The following is a 20,648-nucleotide window of genomic DNA, read 5'->3' on the forward strand; positions in this document are numbered from 1 at the left end:
AGTTATTGATTTTTTATGAAGAAAGGAACTGGTTTATAAATGGCTTCATTTATAAATCAGTTCTGAGTATCGCCTAATTATTCACAACGCTCAACTTTTTATTAAAAATTATTCTCCATGTGTACGTTTCCTTAAACTTCTATAGATCTAGTATTTTCTAGTGTTCAACGAATTCTATAGATCTACTACCATTATGATGAATATTTTATGAGCATTAGCATGTCTGCTTCATTGATAGTACTGTAGCAGTGGAGTGCATTCCTAGTAGTCATATTGATTTTTATTAAATTGTATTATTCTTACTAACATAATTTTTAAGTTATCAATTGTTACTAACAAAATGAGTCCTGATGCTTGAATTAATAAATAAATTATTATTATTATTAGTACAAGTAAATTATTTAGTATAATAGTGAAGATAATATATTAAATTACCGTATAGTAACAGGCGTCATCAACAGCACAGTAGTAACATTATCAAGAAAAGTGGAGAAAAAAGCCGTGAAGAAACAGAGGCAGTTGATCAGCGGCCAAGTTCTGCCTCCTGTGACCTGGAAATTAAAGTAAACAATGATTATCATTGAGTTTAAAATTATAGAAGTCAATGGTATAATTGAGGCCAGAACTACTACAAGTAATTATTTGTGAAAACTAACCACAAAAGTAGCTAAAGTGACTAATATTCACTAGAATAGACACTTCCCACTAAGTATTTTGTCGTTTTTCCCATTTTCTTTCGAATTTTCAACTATTTTTGCCACTTTTTTTCGCATTTTCAGATTTTCCCCACATTTTTCCACTCTCCCCATTCCTCACCTCAAAAGCGACAACAGCCAGGTAATCAAACAGCCCAGTCTCCGCAAGTATGGCCACAAGGATCATCATGCTGAACAGCAGCAGCAGCGTCTCCACGTCTAACCAGGAGACCAGCTCCAATAGTGTGGGTCTGGAGCCACTGATGGCCAGAACTGCTACTCCAAGGGATGAGGTTAATAGGGCAGCTATTGTTCGATTTACTACCTATAAAGGGAGATTTGAATGTACAGCAATAATAAAATTGGAGTGACTGTTTGTAATATTAAAATAAGCATTTTTAGTTAATATTTAAGAGAGGTATGCATGGTAATTTACCGAAATATCATTTTTTACAATTTTTGCTCCGTTTGTGCCGTGTTTGAACTTTGAAGATCGAATGTTGTGTAATATCAATGTTCTAACTGATAAAGATACAATGCACGTATAACAAGTTATGTCGTGAGACGGACACGTTATGGAAATAAAGAAAAGCCTCTTTGTTCTTTTCTGTTTAGTTTTAGGTTAAAAATAACACAATATGCAAACCTCAATTAATTGAATCAATTTTAAATTCATACAAAAATCGATTCTGGTTGAGTTTGCGAGTCAACCGATCACGCACGCCTCTATAAACTATTTTTCTTGCTCTTAAAATTACCTACTTAAAATAAAAAGGAACTAAATACGTTTTTCTGTACAAAAAATGCTCTAGAATAGCCATATGAAAGTCAGGTAATTGCCTGACTCTTCTAAGAGTACGAGCAAGATGTAATGTGAAAGAGCGAGGCTTATACAATATTGAAATTGGTGTATTACCTATCTATCCTTTCGATATGTCATTGGTTATTTATATAAGTTGAAAAAAATAGCACTTACCTCAAAAATAATTAAAAAATACAGTAGTAAGAGTAAAACAGCCGAATAGATAATGCCGTCCTCTTCTGATAACGGATCCACTTGGTAGGTTAGAGTGAGAGGCACTGTGTGCTCGCTTGTGCTTATCATTCGGAGTGTTACTGTGCCTGGAAAAATATAATTACTTATGTAAAAAATGTAAAAGTTTATCTGTTTGTTTGTGAATCGTTACGAATGAATCAATTGTAACGAAATTAATAACAGAGATAAACTAAACCTTGCATAAGTATATAAACATTTTAATCATATATCCAAAAAATTCAAAATTAACTGATTCAAATTCAATTCTTCTTACGCGTGTATTTTCTAACTAGCGATACAATAGACTTTGAACATTACTGCCACGGAATAAGGTGTAAAATTCAATGAACGTTTTATGCAACGCCGCTCGGACATTTTTGACGAATTGTGAGTCTAGTTGTTGTGTAAGACAATCATTTTATAAAAAAATAGCCTTGTGGTATAGGTAATATTCCTTTCTATACTAATATTATAAAGAGGAAAAGTTTGTAATTATGTATGTATTGTTTTCACGCATAAACCTCTAAACCGATTTTGATGAAATTTGGCACAGACAATCTTTAGACCCTGAGAAAGAACATAGGCTACCTTTTATTACGAAATATGTACCACGGGCAAAGCCGGGGCGGACCGCTAGTATTAAATAAATATATATGTCGTTAAAACTATACTTATATAATATTATTATCTTCTTTACAATAAGAAAAGCTCATGAAACTATTGTATTGTCACCGATCCTTGATAAGTGTACAAAGTTTGAATTAAATCTGTCCGTTTAATGGATCAAAATCGAGTCTAAAGGAATCGGTCACAAACATACAGGTGAAGCTAAGATAGTGTTTATAATATATTACCATTAATTCCGTGATTTTCCAGATCTTCCAGCCCGCTGGAATTTATCCTGGAATTCTGTTTACCCGGTAAAGTTAGTGTTTTGGTTTCTGATGCACTTGGAGAGAAATCCAGGTCTTCGTCAGGTTGCAGGTATACCTTCCAGTTCTGGGAATCCTGGAAAATATAAACAACTTACTAATATTTTATTAAAATTGTGTTGAAAAATGCCATCTACTTATCTATTATCTATGACTAAAATTGATTTTTTCACAGCAATGTAAAAACTTGATAAGTAAAATTATTTTAAAAGTTTTTTGTTGTTTTATTTCAATCATTCATAAAAAGGTAAACATATATTTTATTGATATAATATTTTATTATATGTGTATAGGTATAGAATGATATGAAATAAAACAAAACTATACATAACTAAACATACAGGTTTTGTCAATTGTTTTTTATATATAAACTAAAAATAATTAAAAATCACAATGTAAATTACCGTATACATTACAATGAACGAATAAATCACATATCGATGTTATGTTACATATCTTTAGTTATATGTTACAGAAAATCATTTATTATTACTATAATTTATTTTTTATACTCTGCCTAGGCTATAATCTGTTTTATGACAGCATTGTCTCAAGTACTTGTAAATTTTATTACTTTTAACAATGTGTAGTAAAAAAATATATTTCCTGTAGTTTTGTCAAACTACGTGTATATCCTGTCTCACTCTTTTGGTAGGGAACGAAAGAGACATGATATAATTTACTTTACATAACTCAATTTTTTTTGATCCAAAGAACATAACGATAGTTTTTAACCGACTTTACAAGAAGAAGGTTCTTCATTTTTCATGAAGAAGTTCATTCAAACGCGATTTCAAATCGAATTTAAAATCCGGTAAAATTTAGAGTATAGCTGCGTTCAATCTTTAATTTCTAAACTAATAGTCTGATTTATATTATTTATAAATTACTAAATTAACACAGATTAGGACAAACTTAGTATGAATATAAAACATAGTTTAGTACTTAGCTTATATAATTTTTACATTTAATATCATAGCTTTGTGTTGGTATTTGAAAAAAAATTAAGAATACATTATTTTCCTAATCCTAAAACAATTAATAACTGATATTATAAATCGAAGGTATGCGGACATATTTAAAAAGTGTGTGAAAAAGTTTTGAAAGTATACAAAAAACAACGGAAAATTATTGACATACAAACGTACACTTGTATCAATATTTATAGATGTAACTGTGTGTTTGTAATCATTGGCAGTTGTAACCGGTTATGATTAACCGACTTCGCAAAAAGGTGTTGTTTTTAATTTTTATTAAAATGTCGAGAGAAATGTTTCAGTAATATTTAAAAAAAAATGCATTATCCATTATTACGGTTACACTCGACATGTGTAATATTTTTGATTGTTTGAATGAGCTAATCTCAGGAACTGTTTTGAATTGAAAAAAATATTTTTGTGTCGGATAGTCCATTTATCGAGGAAGGTTATAGGCTACATAATATCACGCTAAGACCAATAGGAGCGGAGCAGCAACGAAAAATGTCGCAAAAATAACAAAAAATATGCCTTATAAAAACATCTGTAACAATTGTTAAAGTAAATCCATACAATAATTAGTACAAAATTACTAAGCACGTAAAGATACGGTTCTTCCGTATAAACTGTCTGTTATCTAAAACATGGTGTTTATCTATTTAACTATGAGATAAGTGTCATTATGGTTTTTTGTTTTATATGTAAGTAGATAAATATCACATAAATATATGTATATATTTTTAAACAACACGTGATCTTGTTATTTTAACACACTTTTTAATATGAATATTATAATTTTTAACAAAATAATTTAGCGTTTCTCATTTACTTTGCATATAAAATAGGATAATAATAATAAAATGATTCTTAACAAATGAAATATATGAACTGTTTATTTAATTTTAAGCGATGAACTAGTACAATAAATGACAGTTTTTAATGTTTTTTCCAACCCAACACACCAAGCTGCTATAATGAGCACATTTTTAATATTTTTACGGTTTTTTTATAACCCTCACAAAGCTACTTATAAAAAAATACATATTTTTTCCTATTTATCAACAAAATGCTTATCTGCCCTTGCAAAACCAACTTGACCAAACAGTCAAATGGTACAAAAAAAAATATTTTTCCTAATTTTTTTAACACATTTTTTCCCATTTTTTTTTCAATTTTTTCACAAAAAACTTACCTGACTATAATCCCCCATACTTCTATGTAACCAAACCGTCAAATGATTGGTTTTATTCGTGGAATCACCAAACGGGCCTGTGAGCGTTACGGATACTCGGAATGTTGAATTTGTTGTATCTAGGTGGTATTCTGTAAGGAAATAAATGAATGAATGAACATGCTTTATTGCTTGTCAAATACATAAAACAAAGACTTAACAGAATCAGCGAAGGGCGGCCTTATCGCTAAGTAGTGATCTCTACCAGGCAATCAGAGGAAATATAACAATACGTTGTGGCGTCTTTCCAAACTATACAAGGCCAGTACGCAACGGTGTGAAACTAATCGCGTATAGTTTGGAAATAAATTTTTTACAAAGTTCTTCCAATCTATACAACAGCAGTACGCAAATACTCGCGTATACTTTGTAGTGAAGTAAGTAAGAATAGCGCTCCAAAATATACAGCGCCAGTACGCACGCGGACTAATCGTGTATGTTTCGGAGTAAGCGCGGCGTCTTTCCATTGCTCGCGTTTATATTATTGTATTGCTGTTTTGAAATCTATTATTAAAATGCATGTGTATTGTATATGTAATGTTGCGTACTGATCCTTTATTTTTTGTATCGAGGATGCTTGTGTCTTCGTTCCCGACTATACTGCACGACTTACAATTGACCATAGTGCTAAAATGTAAGAACAGAGTATAACAATAGGAAATAATATTGTAATACTGTGGTAAGAATCTAATAAGTCCAGAAGAAGATGGTTGCGAGGCGACGGAGCCCCGCTTCGCGGGGCTCCTATTTTGTGTAGTTAAAAAAAACACGAACCTAACCTAACCCATAGGTAACCCTTATATCTGTTACCTATTTATTTTTCTAAGCTTACCTAATAATATTTTTATTCCATATTTTACTGAATCAATCAAGAAGAATAAAAGTAGATAGATATAGCTGTACAAGTCTTTGATTGCCTATATATTTATTATTTCGCTCAAGCGTAAGTGGTGTAGTAGGTATATTCAGTTATATTTTGCGTACTGATCGTGTATAGTTTGGAACGAAGTAGCAAGCATCCGCGTTACAAAGTATACACGATCAGTACGCAAAATTCGTGTATATATTGTAATAACAAACTTAAAAACAGCATTACAAAGTATACACGAGCAGTTTCCTATGGTTGCGTTCTGGCTATGTATAGTTTGGAAATACGCTACGTTGTGGGTGAGTAATGAGGCAATAGTTGTAATACATCAATACTTGATATTATAAAGCTGAAGAGTTTGTTTGTTTGTCTGTTTGTTTGAACGCGCTAATCTCAGGAACTACTGGTCCGATTTGAAAAATTATTTCGGTGTTAGATAGCCCATTTATCAAGGAAGACCATGCCATGCAGACCAAGCCCATTTATCACGCTAAGGCCAACAGGAGTGGAGCACTGCGGGTAAAACCGCGAAGCGCAGCTAGTTATTACCGTCCGATTTCATTCCCATATCGTGGTTTAGTCATTCATCAATAGACAGACAGATATACACATTTATAATATAAATCTTACCTTTGATTTCCCCACTATTAACAGCAGTATGTAGCACTACATCAACTTTCTCTCTATTAAGTAGTAGCGCTACTGTGAGCAGCGCCCAGCATGCTACTAGACCTGATAACTTCAGTATACGTAATGTTTTTAGGCACTAGAAAAAAAAGAGTAAAATATTTTTTATAACTGGTCAAAAAAATCATCGAAATCGGTTCACATAATCGAAAGTTTTGAGGTAACGAAACTAAAACAGCTTTTTGGAAGTTTTTTGAAAGTCGGTTGAAAAATCAGTAGATAGATTGAAAGATTATGAAAGAATAACAACATACTAAGTTAGGTCTTAGTAATAGTAGTAGTAGTAGTAGTAGTAGTAGTAGTAGTAGTAGTAGTAGTAGTAGTAGGTAGTAATTTATTTACTTGTGACCTTTTCTATCGGATCGGAAAAAGATGCTTTTATATTATAACTAGCGGTCCGCCCCGGCTTCGCCCGTGGTACATATGAAAAATAGATGTTAGCCGATTCTCAGACTTACCCAGCACAGAAAATTTCATGAGAATCGGTACACCCGTTTCGGAGGAGTATGCAGACTAACATTGTGACACGAGAATTTTATATATAAGATTAACATACATGTATTCCTAAATTGCTAGTCCTACAAAATTAGGACTAGGTGTACTAATTAAAAACATTTACCTGTTTCTTTTTAGCTGATTTTTGAGCCTTCTCATCTTTTGTATTATTTTTATCCAATGCCCTGAAAAAGTATATTAATAAATGCATAAATAATATGTTTAAATATTTTGGGAGAATTTTCACATATGGCAGTATCTGGTCATACTAAGCTTTCGCTTGGAAACCAGATGGCTGATAAACACGTACATAGGTTTTAAATAATTTTAAATAAATACCTACTTATAAAGATAATTAACACCCAGACACAGAGCAAACATCTATGTTCATCACACAAATATTTGCGCTTGGTGGGAATCGATCCCAAAAATATGAAAATATATACTAATAAAATTTGTTATACCTACAGTCAATTCCCATAGTAGTATCATACACGTAATATACATATTCTTTTTTTCCTTGTTAAGTATAAAAATTAGACATACCTTCCGTGTTTGTTGTCCTCTTTATGATCATGGTGGAATATTTCAGACGTCTTTCTTGTGAAGATGTTGTGATTTTCTTCAGTAACAATTTCTGGTGATTCCAATTTGCCTGGAAATGAAAATTTATCAACTAATTACTACATAGTATAAAACAAAGCCGCTTTTTCTTTCCCTATGTCCCTATGTATGCTTAAATCTTGAAAACTACGCAACGGATTTTGATGCGGTTTTTTGTAATAGATATAGAGTGATTCAAGAGGAAGGTTTTAGTATATAATTTATTAGGTTTTAGACAAAGCGGGCGAAGCCGCGGGCGGAAAGCTAGTAACACTAAAAGGGGGTTAACTGTGATGTCTTAAAGCAGTATTAATTCCAGTCTGGAAAAATGACAGAACTATATTTATACTAATATTATAAAGCTGAAGAGTTTGTTTGTTTGTTTTAACGCGCTAATCTCAGGAACTACTAATATGAATAGTAGATTTTGACTCACCATGCCTCTGTTCGTATAGCTGCTTGAACGGTGCAAGTGCTGGATCGTATTTGATGGAATCCGGTAGATCTAGCCACACTTCCAGGCTGCCTGGAGTTAGGTCACTGCACGATACCATAGAATAAATACTAGGTGTATCACATTTCTTCTTTTTTAGTATGTTTAGGAACGACATTTTGTTACATGTTCACTTTAGGAGTAATTGTGTTTCACTTTAGGATTGATTCTGTTTCACTTTAGGATTGGTAGTTTCACTTTATAACACTTAACACTGTTAGAGATTTTACGAATTGTGCACTGAAAAAGTTTTGGTAATCAAGTTATAATATAAATTTAACCCAAATTGAAATTAAGTAATTTTTTCTGTTCGAATACGATTTTGTGTGTGTGTTTTTAAACGTTATATGTCGAAGGTACATCTTTTTAATAACAAACGATTCATATACGTTGTCACGTAAGGCCATAAGACTTTTCTGACCCTTTTTTTTTTTTTTTTTTTTATAGTGGGGAAATCTTCCAAAGATACCCACCGCCCCCGGGGAAGGAGCCGTGGGTTATGTCGGATTCTTACCGACTAAAACCCCACTGTGTTCCGTCGAGCCGCTTTAATGATGGGGCCGCGGGTATTTGTTGGAATTCTTCCGCGACCAAGACTTTTCTGACCCTACTAATAAAGCCTTTTTGAACCTTGAAATTGATTTATACCTTACCCATACATCTTTATCCGTTAAATATTTGTAATTATATATACATAGTAATAACACATAGCTGAAGGATTTGTACGCGCTAATATCAGGAAATACTGTTTCGTATTGATTTTATTTTTTTGCGTTGGATAGGCCAGTTATCGAGTTTAGTTATGAATTATGATATTATGATGTTATATTTAACTTGACGATACGACTAAAAGTAATTTTTTTGAAAAATATTTATTTTGAGAGCAGACGATCTTTCTTTTCAAAAAACTTTTTTGAGGTATATTTCATTTCATTATAGTCTATTTTTTATTTGTTTTTGTCTTATGTACTTTTTAAATCATGAAACAATGCAATAGATATTTTAGTGGTAAAGTTATATTTTGTCAATATGTGTCGAGTTTTAAATTCCTTTTCGAGCTCCAAATAAACAAACAAAAAATAACAGGTAGCTTATTATCAACAATCCTACGATTATCTGTTCACACATTCTCAAGCTATGCACGGACGGATGTAAACATATTGTAATAGTAAACAGAACGTGACACAATCAACAATGACCAGCCTTCTTGGAACTGATAAGCGTGCTGCAGTGCAATATAAAGAAAAGGCAGTTTAGATAATGTCCAGATTTTTTTTAATGTCCTTATTATCTGCTTTCAATTGTTTTCAGATACTGTTTTTAGGTAGTGTAATGGTATTTTTTGTTATAGAGACAAAAATATGTTACACTACGTAATTAACCGACTTCAAAAACGAAGGATCATTGTTTAATCATTGTTTAATCGCATTTTTTTTAATGTTAAGTTTATCCTACTATCCTACTAATATTATAAATGCGAAAGTTTATGAGGATGTGTGTATGTTTGTTACTCTTCCACGCAAATACTACTGAACCGATTACAATGAAATTAAGCACACATATAGAGGGTAACACATCATTTTTTATTGGTTTGTGTTCTATACTATAAAGAATCACCTTGCAAATTGCATCATCGCTTCAGTAGTTACAACGTAAAAGAGTAACATACATACAAACTATCGCCAAGTAGCGAATAGAAAATTATATTTTGAAATCATGTAACTACGTACCTACTGATGTTGTAACGTTTTATTTGTGTGTACCTATGTAAGAAAATAAGACAATAAATTGAGAAGCCATATTTGATATGTTCAATGGCATTGAGAATCTTTAAAAGTTGTATGAATTGAAAGAAAGTATTTTTATAGGTACTAGCCGTGTCACCCGGCTGCGCTCGGATTGATAAAAAATTAATTTATTTGTATGATAATCGGTTAACATGCATGTAGGTAACAGTATTGTAACTTTTTAATTATTTTCAAAAATAGTCAGCTAGTTTCTGAGTTTATAAAAAACACACAAAAAATCTAATCTTTCCAATTTAGCACATGAGTTTAAATTGTCCTGTGTGTGTCCACGGACGAACAGAAAGACAAACACACAAAAAATATAAATAAAACTTATAGTAGGTATTCAATAAATATTTTACATGTGAAAACGCAGCTATGTTGAAATCATAATTCTATATGTAAATTTTATTTAAATGTTGTCCTACGTCCTACTTACTATGAATATAAAAGTTTATTGTCTGAATGTATGTATATTTGTGTATCACGCAAGAACAGATCGGATCGGTATGAAATTTGGTACAGAGATAGATTATAGTCTGTATTAGAACTCTCTGTAATAAGTATATAGTCTATGATTAGAACATAGGCTACTTTCGACGGATATACCAGGAGTAAAGCCGGAAACTTGGTCTAGTATAGATTCCATTATCAAAAATTGCGAAAAAAACTACTAGAAAGTCGCTAAAAACATGAACAAATAACTCTAAAACTCATACAAACGAAACAAAATAACTTTCTTAAAGAAACCACAGGTCATTCACCCCGTAAACTAGTTTGATCCGGTTCGAACCGGTGCGAGTGGAAACTTTAGCGGCCATCTTGATTTGTTTTGGCGAATCGGCGATGGTCTAGAAAGATCCAGAAATTGAACAGTAAATAATATTATGTAGAATGAAATACTTAGTTTTTGACATCGAATAGATAAAAAAGCATAAGTACTTAATTATACATAACCTTTTCAGAAGTTGGTTAAAAAAATAGTTGGTCAAAATAACGATACTCTTAAAAATACCTAAGTTTTTTCTGACTTTTCCAATAAGTTGGGGAAAAGCAAAAGACATACATAGAAAAAATGTAACTGTTGTAACTTGTAAATGTAGATAACCCCATTTTGGAAAGTCCCAAGAGTAACAGATAAAATTTTATTATATTTATAATGTTACTAGCTTTTTGCCCGCGTCTTCGCCCGCGTTTTCAAAGCAAAACCCGCATATTTCCCGTTCCCGTGGGATTTCCGGGATAAAACCTATCCTATGTGTTAATCCAAGTTACCCTCTATATGTGTGCTAAATTTTATTATAATCGGTTCAGTAGTTTATGCGTGAATAGCATACATACATACAAACCTTTCCTCTTTATAATATTAGTATCTAGATAGATATTCATTATTAATAATGTTTTATAATAATAACTGAAGGACGACTCACGGTAAATTGATAAACAGGAAATATTCGTTTAAAACGGTAAATAAAACCGTTTTTATTAGTGCAGCTAAATATAGAAATACTAGATCCGGCCCTGGCTTTGCTTGCTTGTTTGTTTGTCATGCAAATTATACATATTATAGGGCTTCAATAAATGGGCTATCGAACACTGAAAGAATTTGTCATTATCGGACCAGCAGTTTCTGAGATTATCGCGTTCAAACAAACAAACAAGGAAAAAAATTTTAATAATATTTTTGTCAAATCCAAAATTTAGATTTCTTTTTTTTTTTTTTTTTTTTTTTTATGTTAATAGCAGGCAAACGAGCAGACGGGTCACCTGATGTTAAGTGAACATCGTCGCCCACTTGCACCCACAATACCAGGGGTATGGCGAGTGTGTTGCCGGCCTTTAAGGAATGTGTACGCTCTTTTCTTGAAGGTCCCCAAATCGTATCTCATTGGAAACACTGCCCGCGGGAGCAGATTCCAAATTTCCGTAGCACGAGGCAAAAAGCTTCTTTTAAAGCGAACTGTTGTTGATCGCCAGCTGTCCAGATGGTATGGATGGAATTTGAGCTTGTGACGTGCTGTACGGTGGTGGAATTCAGCCGCAGGCAGTGTTCCAAACAGTTCTTCAGAGCACTCCCCATGATAAATGCGGTAGAAGACGCATAATGAGGCGACTTCTCTACGCAGTGCTAAAGAATCAAGCCGATCGGTTAGACTTGGCTCGCCAACGAGGCGCACAGCTCTCCGTTGGTCTCCCTACCTTCAAGATGACCAAGGCGACGAAAGCAGATATCTTCCCGGATATATGCGCATACACCAGCGCGGGGTAAAAAATTGTGCTCCAGGCTGAAGCCAGGGTAACTAAGGTATGATGCATCTGACGGTGAAGATATCTGAGTTTCGGTTAGAAACAGTAAGGCCGGCTTCGCCGTTTCGAGGTGGTAATGCACGGCGTTGATGTTAGAGTGAATACCCCTGATATTGCAGAAGTTAACGCAGAGCGTGGAGAGGGGTGCGCTGGTCTTTCTGCTCTTTTTGCCTGGTAGGGAAGTAACGAGCGGTATTTTGCCCTCCCCAGAATACGTAGGGCGGCCTGAACAAGATTGCTCAGGGAGGGATTCTCCAGCATCGATGGAGCTGGTACCCTCCTGGGGTAAATGTCTGTTTAAAACCGCTGCCATGATGCTTAAAGGGGGGGGGGGGAGATGGGCTTCCGGATGCCTCACTTACCCAATGCGAAACGCAAATTTATGCTTCACGCCGGTTTCCTGTGAGGTAGTGGTCCTGCCCCGGACGAACTACAGCCCGTTCGTGCTACATACAGAGACTGTATGCAGCTGTAGTTCTACCACTCTAAACTAATCGCCAGAGCCTCGTTTGTAGACCAGCAGGGTGCACCACAAGCAGGTGAGGTTGGCTTTGGCCAATAGGTGTTATATGGCCATGACACCCCATTTCCCCATTTCATGAGCAGTTATTTTTACTTAAAGTTACAAATATGTGAATCACGGTGTTTTGAGTGTCAACAAAATTACAAAGAATGTCTGTTTGTTAATAACAAATAAAAATAAGGAAATAAATTCTATTCGATTTATTTTTATCCAACTGAAATCATTTTTAAAATATACCAAAAATAGATAATATTATAATTTATAACCAATTTTCATAAACACTTTAAAAGTGTTAATTCTTAACTAACTTTCCGTCCGCGGCTTCGTACACTTTGTCTACATCCTATAAAACCATAGTATAAAGAGAAAAGTAAGTTATTTTCGAACAAAATATTATGCTAAAACCTTCTTAGAGAATCAATCTATCTATAAAAAAACTTCATCAAAATCCGTTGCGTAGTTTAAATGATAACATACATAAGGACGGACAGACAGCTCCAGTAACTTTTTTAATACTATGAAATTATAGTAGGTACCTTCTTACTTGTCTACTGTAGCACATATTATATATGGTAACTACATATTTGCAAATGCTGAATCAATTTTGATTTATTTTTTATCCGGAAACGCTGTAACAATTTAAACGGCAACAACTTCCATAGTGTTGCAACCTTGTACTACAAATGACATTTTTTATTATTTTTCACAAAACAATACTTACAAAAACTACGAATAAAAAACGATACTATATTACGATACGATCTTAATTGATAAAATGGTGTATTTTTTTAAAACCATTAAAGTGTGTTTTTTTTTAAACTGTACATGTCGCAGCTATCTTGTTGAATCTGCTATTTGATTGAATGACTCTAGCGCTTTCATTGATTGGCGATATTTCAGCAAATTCAACCAGATGATGGCGACATACATAGGTATTATTAATTTTAGAGTGTATTCAGTCTTACACTCTAAAACTATCGATTTGGTTTACTACCCGAAATAACATACAGGATTTTATATCCTAACTACTCAAGTAGTAATATAAGTTTTAGGGCCGATTTTTCAATGCTTGATTAAAAGTTATCCGTCCAATAAAGTATTACACGATAATATAAAAATGTCACGTAACTGTCAAATATACGGGCAATTAGAATACGTATTTAAAATGGTAATTTTATACATCATTCGACGAATAATTTTATCCAAGCATTGAAAAATCGGGAACAATAATTTAATAAATCTCAATTGAAAATTGTCAAAATAGACGAACAAAATACTATACATATATCTACCATATTATATCTACATACTTATGAATATATCTACCAATATTAAATAACAAGATTATCATATGGTCCAATTTTTTATCAATTCCCATGATATGAGTGCTTTCACCCCATACTCTTTTAGATACGTATTTGTCATTACCCATACATTTATAGATAAAATATGTTTTTATCCGACTACGCGAAAAGAGTTACCGTTATAACAAAAAATCTACATTGCGAATAAAATTGGAATAATAACGTTTTGTTTATTAAATACTAGCTTTCCGCCTGCGGCTTCGCCCGCGTTTTCAAAGAAAAACCCGCATAGTTCCCGTTCCCGTGGGATTTCCGGGATAAAACCTAGCCTATGTTACTCGTGGATAATGTAGCTTTCGAATGGTGAAAGAATTTTTAAAATCGGTCCAGTAGTTTATGAGCCTATTCATTACAATCAAACAAACAAACAAACAAACAAAGTTTTCCTCTTTATAATATTAGTGTAGACAAGCCACTCTTTCTGGCATCGCCCAAATTGGCCGGCGATAAAATATTTATTTATTAACAAAAATCTACACCGACTTCAAATGATCGCATAAAATTTAAATAGGACCAACTGGAAGGCATAAGCTTTCAAATAAAAAAAGAATCATCAAATTCATGAGCTGAGAATTGAGAAACTCCTCCTTTTTTCGAAGTCGGTTAAAAAAACTTATTTTAGAAGAAGTCGGGATGAAAAGCTAGTCTTATAAAAATCTTAAATGCAATAGATAATTTCATTATCTAGAGTGCCCGTAAGTATCTGATAAAATTGTTATTTTTCTGGAAAAAACCGGTTTGCGTCAATAGATATTATCGATTCAATTTATCGGTCTATGTAGTAACAACCCTCGACCTTGATACCGGTTTATTGCAGATTGTAATCTATCTTTGTGCCAAAATTCATCCGTATATGTTTAGCCGTTTTGGTGTAGTAACTATTTAGTAATATGTGGTATATCTTATTAACATTCTGCATATCATGCATGCATTCGAATATCAACTACTGGCTGGTTGGCTTGGTTGGTAGTGGCCCTGCCTTCCAAGCCAGAGGTCGTGGGTTCGATTCCCACCCGGGGCAAATATCTGTGTGATGAATGTGGTGATGAACATAGGTGTTTGCTCTGTGTCTGGGTGTTAATTATCTTGTATATATGTATTTATTTAAAATTATATGTGTATGTTTATCAGCCATCTGGTTTCCATAACACAAGCGAAAGCTTAGTATGGGATCAGATCGTGCCGTGTGTGAAAATTGTCCTGAAATATTTATTTATTTATTTATTATAAATATTAGATACATAAGAGGAAACTATTGTATTGTCACAGATCCTAGATAAGTGTACAAAGGTCGAATTAAATCTGTCCGTTTTATGAAAACATAATCTTAAACGATAGCTCACGTGCTGGTGGCAAAGTTGGGCGGGTTGCTTGTTATGGGTGTACAAATAGAGTTTTAAGAATTCATATATTTAGAAAATAAATGCGTCTGGAATTTTTATAAGTATTTTGTACGTAGGTACTCAGCGTATGCAAAACTATAACCTCCTTTGAGCTTAGTATACCAACAGTGGGACACCCTGTATATGCGTGTTAATCAAATCTTTCCTCTAGTAAATAATTACAGTTCACATTGATTTTCCATATAAGTGAAACAAAGGTCTTATTCATAGAATGATATAACGAGTTGTTGTCAATGAATAACTTCTTTATTGTAGTAACTAGTAGTTTTCCGCGACTTTCTGTATTTTAATCGTAGTAATTATTATTTTGATACCATGAGTTGATACGAATTAACTCAAAAAATATACAAATAAAATAAATCAATTGAAAAATTATTTTACTATTAGAAAGCTAGGTACATTACCGAATGGCATAAAAATAGAAATAAAAAGGCATATAATAATATTAATAATACATCTTTTTTTAATTCAATACAGGCGCTATCTACTAGAAAATTTTTAGTTAAATATGTGTATCTTTTCGCCAGCTTCGCGTAGTCAAAGCAAAACCCGCATAGTTCCATTGAATTACTATGTATGGTTCTACCAGTTCTACGTAGTAATAATTCATCAATGCATAGTTCCCGTTTTCGTGGGATTTTCGGGATAAAACCTATCCTATGTGTTTATCCAAGTTACTCTGTGTGCCAAATTTCATGAAAATCGATTCAGCAGTTTTTGCGGGAAGAAGTACCAAACAAACAAACATACAAACTTTCGCTTTTATTAGGTATATTATATAAAAATATGTAGTATTTCTAACTTCCGTATATTTTAATAAATAGACTAGATTGTAAACTTCCTACAATAATATTGTCAGAGTATTTGATTCGGTTGACTTGTTGTAATGTGAGATTATAGTACATAACACTTATTAGTTATTTTCTTGTAATTGATGTAAAAATTATGCAATTAAAATTAAATAAGTGAAATTATAAAGCTGAAGAGTTTGTTAGCTTGTACGCGCTAATCTCAGGAACCGTGGGTCCGATTTGAAAAACTTTCACTGTTAGATAGTCCATTTATTGAGAAAGACTATCTATACTAATAATATAAAACTGAAGAGTTTGTTTGTTTGTTTGAACGCGCTAATCTCAGGAACCAACCAAATTATTTCACTGTTAGATAGCCTGTAGTCCAATCTGGTCAAGTTCAATGCGACCAAGACCCAGGCGTGTCTATTCTCCGCAAAACGGAGTCCATTCAACCTGACTCCGTCCTTCCAAGGTGTATCCGTGCCGATAACTGACCGCCTCGAGCTTCTTGGAATCACCCTAACGCCTACTCTTAATTTTGGTTCATACATTGAATCCATAGCCCAAGTAGCCTCGAAAAAGCTTGGTATACTGGCAAAGGTGAGGCAGTATTTCAGCCCGGGACAGTTGCTCAATCTCTACCAAGCACAAGTCCGTTCGTGCATGGAATACTGCTCTCATCTCTGGGATGGATCTGCCAAGTACCAGCTGGAGTCGCTTGAGGCGATAGAGAGGCGTGCCAAGAGGCTCATAAACGACGATGTGCTAGTAGGCAAAAAACTCCAGAGCCTCGCTCATCGTCGCAGAGTGGCAAGTCTATCGGTTTTTTACCGGATACACTTTGGAGAGTGCGCTGCGGAATTGCACGACCTTATTCCGCCATCCCCGTTTTTCCTTCGTTCATCGAGGCGCACAGATTCTAGGCATCGCCACATGGTTGACGTTCCATGTACCCGGACTAAGCGGTTCGGATCGACATTCTTTATTCGAACCGCTAGGGACTGGAACATGCTTCCTGAATCTGTGTTCCCCGATGAGTACAATATGGGGGTCTTCAAGAGGAGAGTGAACAGGTACATTCTAGGGAAGCACGCTCCATCTTAGGCCACATCTCAGCTTACCATCAGGCGAGATCGTGGCCAAGTGCTCCCCTATCGCAGCATAAAAAAAAAAAAAAAAAAAAAAAAAAAATTATCGAGGTGACTATAAAGGACTAGCCGTGCCACGCGGTTTCACCCGCATTGCTCCGCTCCTGTTGGTCTTAGCGTGATGATATATAGCTTATAGCCTTCCTCGATAAATGGGCTATCTAACACCCAAAGAATTTTTCAAATCGGACCAGTAGTTGCTGAGATTAGTGCGATCAAACAAACAAACACATCAGCTAAGTCTTGGATAGTTTTTAATATAATTCTCTTACTCCTAATAAAACCTAGACTAGGTTTTTTTAACTATGATTTATCAGCCAGTGAAAATCTCATCAAAATCTAAAAGAAGATATTTTTGTAAATCAGTCCATATTTCATACATTTATAAACATACATACATTTTAACATGTACAAGTAAAAAAAATTTGGAAAATCCAAAAGTGCACGCCTCATAATTTTTTTTTAATAAATATTTATTAATTATTATTTTTGTTTATTTAATAACAATTAAACCACATCGAATCAGACCCTGAAAAATGAAAGGGTTCTATTCCTGAGCATACTCAAGCGTAAGAGAAAAAAAAAGACTCGATTAGTAAAGTATTTCGGTCGCTATCGTGTTAACAAGAAAAAGGATCCGCACATACAGACACACGGACGTCCAAGACAGAACTTTTTTAAACTGTTTTTTAACTAGTTTAAATAACAAAAATGACATCAAAAATATCATGAACGTTAAAAATAGTGTTTTTTCTTAATATGTGTGTGTATGTATTATCTTACAAGTGCAATGTATGATACATAAAGACATTTTAAGTTTGAAAAATCAGATGTTTTGCGCGAAGTGACAGTAGTACCCACCTCAACGCTTCGCTTATGAGGCGTGCAATAGAGCAGAAACTCTATAAATAAGTACCTATGTTTGTTCGCACATTACTCCGAAACAGCTGTGTCTAATTATGTTAATTTTTAATTACGCATATTCCATTGTAACAAGGAAAATTATTTAAAACTATTGTACTAGTAAATGTAATTATTTCTAATGAATCATACAGTTCAATGGTTTATTTTTCCATAAGTCCAAGGTTCGATTTCCATTGATAGTAATGAGTACTTTGGAGCCTAAGTTTGGAGCTAATTTTAAAGACGATTTATTCGTAATATAATATTATTTAGTATGTTTTTTTTTGTGTTTTACCGATTTAAAAATGTAATTGTAATTGCTAGTCAGATTTCGATGGAATTTACTGTTCGTATAATTTTTTTTTCGTTTATATTAATATGCTCATTAGCTTATTTTAAAGCAGTTATTAGCACTTATTATAAAATTAAATACTTATAAAAACAATTAAATACGTTCAGTAATATTTGCGAAATATTATTAGAAATCATGAAATTGTCATAATAATGACTATACTTTTTATTTATTTCCCACGATACCGACACACACTTGGCCGGTCAATCAATTTGTATTCTACTAAACAAAACTATATAAAAAATTGATTAACATTTTAACATAAAAAAAAAACTTTATTGTCATTCATAATAATATATTAAAACTTTTGATGACGTCAATTGAATAATAAATGAGATACAATTTAGATTTTCGATTAACAATATGTACATGTAAAAAATAGTAAACGATAAGTGTAACATAAATTGGCAACAATTTCATCAAAATAGGTTTAGTTATTTTTGCAATAACGAATAACAAATAATATTTTCATCCTACTAATAGGTATTATAAATGCGATACCTAGTTTGTGAGGATGGATGTATGTGTAGGTGTGTATGTTTGTTACTCTTTCACGTAAATATGTACTAATGAACCGATTACAATGAAATTTAGCACACATATAGAGGGTAACTTGGATTAACACATAGGATAGGTTTTATCCCGGAAATCCCACGGGAACGGGATCTATGCGGGTTTTTCTTTAAAAACGCGGGCGGACGGCTAGTCTTCAATAATTGTTAAACTAAGTGATATATTTAATCTAATAATATTGTTTTGCTAAATTTTCCTTGACCACCAGGTTGTCTGGTAGAGATCGCTGCCTTAGCTATAAGGTTGTGCTCAACTGTGTGCTATATGTTCTACGTCATGTTTTGTTTTTTTTATGCTCAATATTTTCTCTATTTTTGTTTGTTAAAGTGCTTTATTAATTATTTAACTGTTTATAAATCATTATTATTATTATAGTAATTAATAATCCCTACTGGTACTAAATAAACAAGTCTGTTTGTCTGTCTGCTAAATCTTTACATCTAAACACAACACTGATTTGGTAATAATGATAGTAAATATTTGAAAAGCCAGACTCAAACATCCATCCTTTGTTTTTTAAAACAACACAATGAAAAGTTTTTGCTCACGTTTTACTCACGTGGTATTTTAATAACAATAAACCACATGAAATAAAATACAGATTCTATGACAATAGTAATCTATCTCTGTGCACAATTTCATACAAATCCGATCAGCTGTTTTTGCGTAAAAAAATAACAATTCAAGTTTTTAATACAACAACAACAACTTTCAACTTGTAATTGTATTCTAAGTTTTTAAAAACTTAGAAAAGTATTTGCTATTTATTTTACTTAGGCCTACCTAAGGTATATTTTAGGTATTAAGGTATTAGGTATATTTTATTACTTTCGTTCCTACATAAAAAATATCATTTCATTTCAACACGTTGTTTTATATCTTTAACGCCATCTACCAAGCAAAATTTATTTTCCAAAAATAATCCTCAAAATAAATGCTTCAATGCAATCCACGGAAACAACACGCTAAAACTGATGTGGTTCACACAAACACAAAATATAACTTTGCACTGAAAACTCGAAAGACGTGTAGTCTTCACTAGATCGCGAGCAATACTGAGCACAACTGAGTTGAACCATGATCCATGATTTGAACTCAAACAACTTAAGTTATTGTTATCTCTAACTTGTTTTAACTTTGTTTCCAAAAGCGAAACAAGTTACCTATAGTGTTTGTGCCTTTGTTTGGATGAAAGTGATTTATTATGACTGTCAAAAGGCCTGTTTTTGTATGTTTGTCCCGCTTTGTAGTGTGATCGGCTAGATGTATTTCAGCTTGAGATGTGTGTCAATGGTATTATAAGGAAAAAGGTATTTATTAGCGCTCCGGGATAAGCAGCATATCGAAACGTGGCTAATTAGCCACAATATTCTTCGTCTCTTTTTCGCTCACCGTTCCCAATATTCAAACTACGGTTATAGATAGACAGCTATCTCCGATACCTAGCTAGTAAGGTTCTATCTATCGTAAGATAGAT

The 20,648-nt window shown here is 33.2% G+C and overlaps 1 protein-coding gene across 2 annotated transcripts in view; it reads right to left on the bottom strand.

Moving 5' to 3' along the window:
• Positions 1-20,221, bottom strand: part of LOC149895840 (P protein-like) — a 30,009-nt gene extending 9,788 nt beyond the window's left edge. Inside the window, exons 1-10 of one of the 2 annotated variants that reach the window (XM_090118559.1) lie at positions 20,110-20,221; positions 7,961-8,257; positions 7,468-7,576; positions 7,046-7,106; positions 6,370-6,505; positions 4,833-4,963; positions 2,586-2,739; positions 1,672-1,817; positions 817-1,020; positions 436-551 (exon numbers count right to left, since the gene is read on the bottom strand). In XM_090118559.1, the coding sequence (XP_089974685.1) occupies positions 436-551; positions 817-1,020; positions 1,672-1,817; positions 2,586-2,739; positions 4,833-4,963; positions 6,370-6,505; positions 7,046-7,106; positions 7,468-7,576; positions 7,961-8,135 (1,232 nt within the window). In that variant the 5' untranslated portion in view covers positions 8,136-8,257; positions 20,110-20,221. Of the gene's footprint in view, positions 1-435; positions 552-816; positions 1,021-1,671; positions 1,818-2,585; positions 2,740-4,832; positions 4,964-6,369; positions 6,506-7,045; positions 7,107-7,467; positions 7,577-7,960; positions 8,258-20,066; positions 20,090-20,109 lie in introns of those variants that run through there. The other variant, XM_090118560.1, reaches the window with a different exon arrangement.
• Positions 20,222-20,648: the final 427 nt, after the last annotated feature.

The sequence above is a fragment of the Colias eurytheme genome, chromosome 30 (genome assembly GCF_061535395.1).
Source record: "Colias eurytheme isolate Ceu_HAF_F1 chromosome 30, ilColEury1 Martin Lab GWU primary, whole genome shotgun sequence".
Classification (NCBI taxonomy): Eukaryota; Metazoa; Arthropoda; class Insecta; order Lepidoptera; family Pieridae; genus Colias; species Colias eurytheme.